Here is a 5,474-nt window from a genome sequence, read left to right on the forward strand (position 1 = left end):
ATTTTGATTTCAAGCATGTCTGCATAAGTCCTTATACATACATATACATGTATAATTCTAATCTACATAATATTAACTAGCTAGCAAGTTTTAAATATATATTATTCACAAATTTATAATAATAGAGAATAAAACAAAAACAGTAATAAAAAATATACCATTATTAAAATATATTTTTTTTTCAAAATCAGAAGTAATTTCATCATAACATTAGAGCATAATACTTATTATTTAAATTCAAATTAAATTCGAAGAATGTATTGTTCTTGAGTAATATTATGTAGTTTTTGAAAAAGTATATTCATTTTGATGCAATATGATGTAGTAAACATAAACCGAAAGAATTAGATTTTATTTACGACGGACAAAACATCAGAGTAAAAGGACTAAATTTGACGTCAAGACACAACTACATAACTATTGACGATAAATGGGAAATTGTGAAATGTACGTCATAGTGATGGTCATAGTTTTTTATATGTTCTGTACATCGAGATCTGACGATGAGACGAATTAACTAAAAAGGGCGCGAGATAATATAGATTATGATATCATATTAATTGAACTGCTTTGATTGGTTGTTAGAGTCATACAACAGATATATGACATTGTTATTGTTTAAATTCGGTTTTCTAATATATTGAACACGGGATTTGTTGCCATATTATGGCGCGTTTATCAAAGTTACTATGTCAGTTCTGTCTTTTTATTACTTAATACTATAAATTTAATTGTAAACTAATATAAAAATTTAAGTTAATTTTGAAGTTTAAATAATACACACAAGTGCGGTTGACTGCGCGACGTTACCAAATTAAAGTACCTCGGAAGTCAAAGACAACCAAACACGCACTTGATTTCAAGCGTACCGCTAGTACTCCCTTAACAATCTTTTTTTATATCAATTTCTTTTATTCATAGTGCGTTATTAATTTTATTAACACTATAAATGTCCATATATATATATATATATATATATATATATATATATATATATATATATATAAAATAACAAAAAGGGAAAAAACAAATAAAAAAAATACAAAAAAAAGTAAAACAAAAAACAAAAAATGGGATGCTAAATCCTTTTGACAACCTCCTCGATGGTGCATCCTGGGTTCGGCTGATGTCAAAGGTAATTTCCGCACAAAAGATGATTTGTTTCCAAAATCACATGTTCGAACGTAAAATTTCCCGCTCTTTCCATTTCTGGTGCCAAAAGTAGGGGTTTCTATTTGAAAAAATCGACTTGACCTTCAAATGACCTTGAAGGTCATGCTCAATGACATTGTCAAGGTCATCATCAGATAGCCAGGGAAAAATCCTAAAACTTTTACCCGAAACTTTTTTCGCTGGCATGCTTTGCCAACGAGATAATTGAGATTAAAGATTAAAATGACTCACCCTGTATATATATATATTCCCGAAAAGTTATAAGCAAAATACTAGAACAAAATTTTTACCATTTTTTCGTGAAATTGCTGTTTTTCTCATTTTATGCCTAATACAACGTATAATTTTAATTTCAAGTTTTATAAATTCAATCTAAAAGAAATTTTCATTGTAAATATGATAAATAATAGTTTTTTACTGTAGTATATACGTATAGAATACTCAACATATGTATTTTAATAAATTAATTCGAGAGTATTCATTAGATTTTTTTGCGTTTTTTCGAGATTAATTTCTAATTTTCCATCTTATATAAGGCACTGACCGAAATGTAGGAACATTTATTTGAATTTAAATATTACGCGCCCTTGTGCCACCTGTAAAAAGGTTAGAATCAATGTGTCAAAGAAGGACAGAGCGACCGTTCTACTGTTCTGCTAGCATAAATCTAATTACATAAAAACAGCTCATATTTTTTGAAATTTCGTTTAAATTAATTTAAGTAGTGTTGTGATAAGTGTAGTGTCTTTGGAGTATATAGATTATTGCTTATAATCCTAAAAAGAATAAAAAATTGAAGTTTTTTTTACAAAGCGTAAAATTAGGTGTTGTGTAAGAGTTTGTGGTCAGCGAGATGCTAAGGGCAGATTTCGAGTACCCATCCAGATAAGAAGGACTCTCGAGCAAACGGCAAGAAGAGACCAGGAAGATTTCTAGGAGTAACAAGCGAGGATGAACCTACCAACAAGTCAAGTTTAAAGACCTTCAAGTTTAGCAAGAAAGACACAAACTCTAGCAGCTAAAGGAACCTCTGAGGTCAGGAATAGATTGATTGATATCAACATTCTATTTCCTACGCTCGAGGAACTTTTGATTTGCAACCGATACCATGGCAAAGTTCTACTTAGCGAGTCGAAAGCTCAAGAATTAGGATTCAAAATTGAAATAGTGTATATTGAGTGTGGACAGCTGACAGCTATCAACTCATGCAGAAAAGTTGGAATCAAGAGCCAGGATCGGGAAAACAACAGAAAAGTAGTGGTTACATTTCGTGCTCTTGTGGCCAATGACTCCATGAAGACTGCAGTGATAGAAGAAAAAGCTGCTACAGAGACTAGAGCACCCGGATTAAACATTTAAGGAGACGGTTTGGCTAAAGTATTTTTCTCTGTAACATTTCAAGGTAATACTGGTAATTTTCTACAGTTTCAACTTAAAGATTTAACACAGTAACCACAAAAAAGATAAGTATAAAGTTAGTATTTTCCTTAGCAAGAATAAAATAACCTAACCTAAAAACCTAAAATCATAAAACCTTTTTTTCTAATTTCTATGAAAATTCATGAAATTTCCTTTTTTGTTTGCAGGTAAGAAAAGCCGTACAAAGCAGGTATAAGTGCTACAGAGAAGTGGAAGTCATGCTGAGAGAGCGCAGCAGCGAGCTGAAGTTTTGGCAGGGATTGTCCGTAGTGAACCTCCTTTATCAGAGCTTGATCTAACTTGCTCGGAAAGAAGTGGCAGTAGATCAGTGTATAGTCTGTAAAGATCGTATGTTTGGAAAAGTTAAGCACGCGGGGAAATCGTTGATGTAAATCGCAAAGAGTAATATGCCGAGTGTTGGATTTGAATATTGGCGCCTCTACCCAACTCGACCGGCTAACCTTGATACCTCCTAAAGGGCTCTCTGAGCCACTATACCCCCTCCTATCTCCTTCTCTCCCAGATCCAAGCAGCCTCCTACGCCGCTTCCTCAAACCAGTACAGTCTAAACCTCTACCCGGGACAGACGCCTCGCTGCCTCAACCTACAACATTTCAATAAAGCTACATACTGAACTCGCAGTTGTCGTTTTTTCACCCCCAAACAACATTGGTCCAACCGAGCCAGATAAATCACGACGAAAAAGACGAACTTCAAGCCTAGGAGATGGAGATGCAATAAAAAGAGAGCAATGGAGGAAGTAAGCAAATTAACATTTGTAACATTTATAACTGTCAATGTTGTGCTCACGCGGGGTCGCCAAACTGCGCCCGCGTGAAGCCAACAGCAATGAAATCCCCGCGCTACGCGCGAGAGACCGTGAGGGCGCGTGAGGAGCGTCTCGCCGGCAGCTAATGCCGCCATGACGGCGCTCCCACGCCACGCGCCTAAGGAGCGTCTTTCCGGCCGCTGGCGTCGCCATGACATCGTCCCCACCCTACGCATGGGAGACCGGTTTACCGGGCTCGGCGTGGCCATGACGGCGCTCCCACGCCACGCGCGTGAGGAGCGTCTCGCCGGCCGCTGGTGCCGCCATGACGGCGTCCCCACGCCACGCGCGGGAGACTAACTTACCGACCGCTGGCACCGCTATGATGGCGTCTCCATGCAAAGTGGCGGCGAGGCGGCGGGCCCACTACATCCGGGCCGCGAAACTTAGCGAAGCCACACTGGCGCTGAAGCAACAAACGGTTGGCCATCCTTACGCCACGGGACTTTTCGAAGCCACCTTGGCGCTGAAGCAACACACGGTTGGCCAATTGACGCCACGAAACGGCTTGGAGTCAAATTAGCTGCATTACACTTGGTTACAGGGCGTCGCTCACGCGACCCGTCGGCTAACTCCAGACTTCAATTATTTCAAGCTTTAGACAGCTAAACGCTCAGCGGGCCCTCGTCAAAGTCACCAAGCAACTGGTGGAAGAGATTCCTCGCGCGTCCCACGACCGACTGGACGAGGGGCCAGGCCGACAGCAAACTTCGAATGCTCGAGGGATACTAGGGCTCCTTCCTCGACACTCACGTCGAGCTACTACGAGACCCAGAGGTTCAAGACACGCAGTACTTCCTGGATGACGAGTTCACGGAGGTACAGTGATTGGGGACCCGATTCGAGCGAGTAAACGTTGACATTGCCAGAGTTTCCGTCTCACCAGCAGACCTCGCCTAAGTCCGAACATGTCTGCATCTGCACGACACGGCCCGTCATCGCTCGCTGAAACTCGAGGTCTACGGACTGCAGCGGATCGGCATCATCACGCCTGCCCAGCCCATGTCCACCGCCGAGATCAGCTTCATCCAGGGGCTCGAGCTCGCCGATCCCGAGTTCAACGTCCCCCGAGGAATAGAAGTGATACTCGGCGCAAACGTCTACGCGCGAGTGCTCCTGTCCAACGCGATCAATAGAAAACGCTTTCTGGCCCAGCGAACCGTGTTCGGGTGGGTCCTCACCGGCGCAACAATCAACCATCAAACCTCACCGGCGCTGACCACAGCCTGCACCCTGAATCGAGCCACCGAGGAGTCGCCATGCCACGAACAACTCATCGAGCTTTTACAGCGCTTCTGGTCGATGGAAGACGTACCCAAGACCGATCGAAAGTAGAAGTCTGACGTTGAGTGCGAGCAGCTGTTTACTCGCGAACATTCACGTGACCTTAGCGGACGATACATCGTCCCACTTCCGCTCAAGGCGGGCGGAGCCTCACTTCTAGGCGAGAGCTTGACTCAAGCCCGCATCGCATTGTCCACGATGCATCGCTGCATGAAGCGCGACCCAAAGCTAGAAGTGGAGTACGTCAAGTTAGTGGAGGACTACATTCGATTGGGTCACATGCGACGGCTCACCCCCTCCGAGATCGAGAACCTGACGGTGGCTGTATGCTATATCTGTCATCACGACATCTACCAGAAAGGCGACATCGAGGACAAACTTCGCGTCGTATTTAACGCGTCATGGCCAACCAGCAGTGGGTACAGCCTCAACGATGTTATGCACGCAGGGCCCAAGCTACAGAACGACCTCGCCGTCGTTGTGACTCGCTAGAGAACACACCGGATCGCCTTCTGCGCGGACGTCAAGATGATGTTCCGTCAGATCCAAGTCCAGCAAGAGCACGTGCATTTGCAGCGAATCCTCTCGAGCCCTAACCCCGAGACTCCTGCAGCTCATTACGTACGACATTCCTAGGCGCCAGTGCGGAACTGAACCGCCTGCTTCGTGCTGCCTAAATGGACTGGGGACAAAGGGAGGGCAGCCTCTCACAGCAAGGCGAATCACATGGCGATTCATCCCACCATCCGCGCCTTACATTGGTGGAATC

The 5,474-nt window shown here is 43.0% G+C and overlaps 1 protein-coding gene across 1 annotated transcript; it reads left to right on the plus strand.

Moving 5' to 3' along the window:
* Nucleotides 1-3,746: 3,746 nt before the first annotated feature.
* Nucleotides 3,747-5,197, plus strand: LOC103316417. The gene is made up of 3 exons (XM_008209915.1): nucleotides 3,747-3,902; nucleotides 4,379-4,752; nucleotides 4,813-5,197. Exons 1-3 carry the CDS (start codon nucleotides 3,747-3,749, stop codon nucleotides 5,195-5,197), a joined length of 915 nt encoding a protein of 304 aa, XP_008208137.1.
* Nucleotides 5,198-5,474: the final 277 nt, after the last annotated feature.

Source organism: Nasonia vitripennis (genome assembly GCF_009193385.2).
Source record: "Nasonia vitripennis strain AsymCx chromosome 2 unlocalized genomic scaffold, Nvit_psr_1.1 chr2_random0003, whole genome shotgun sequence".
Classification (NCBI taxonomy): Eukaryota; Metazoa; Arthropoda; class Insecta; order Hymenoptera; family Pteromalidae; genus Nasonia; species Nasonia vitripennis.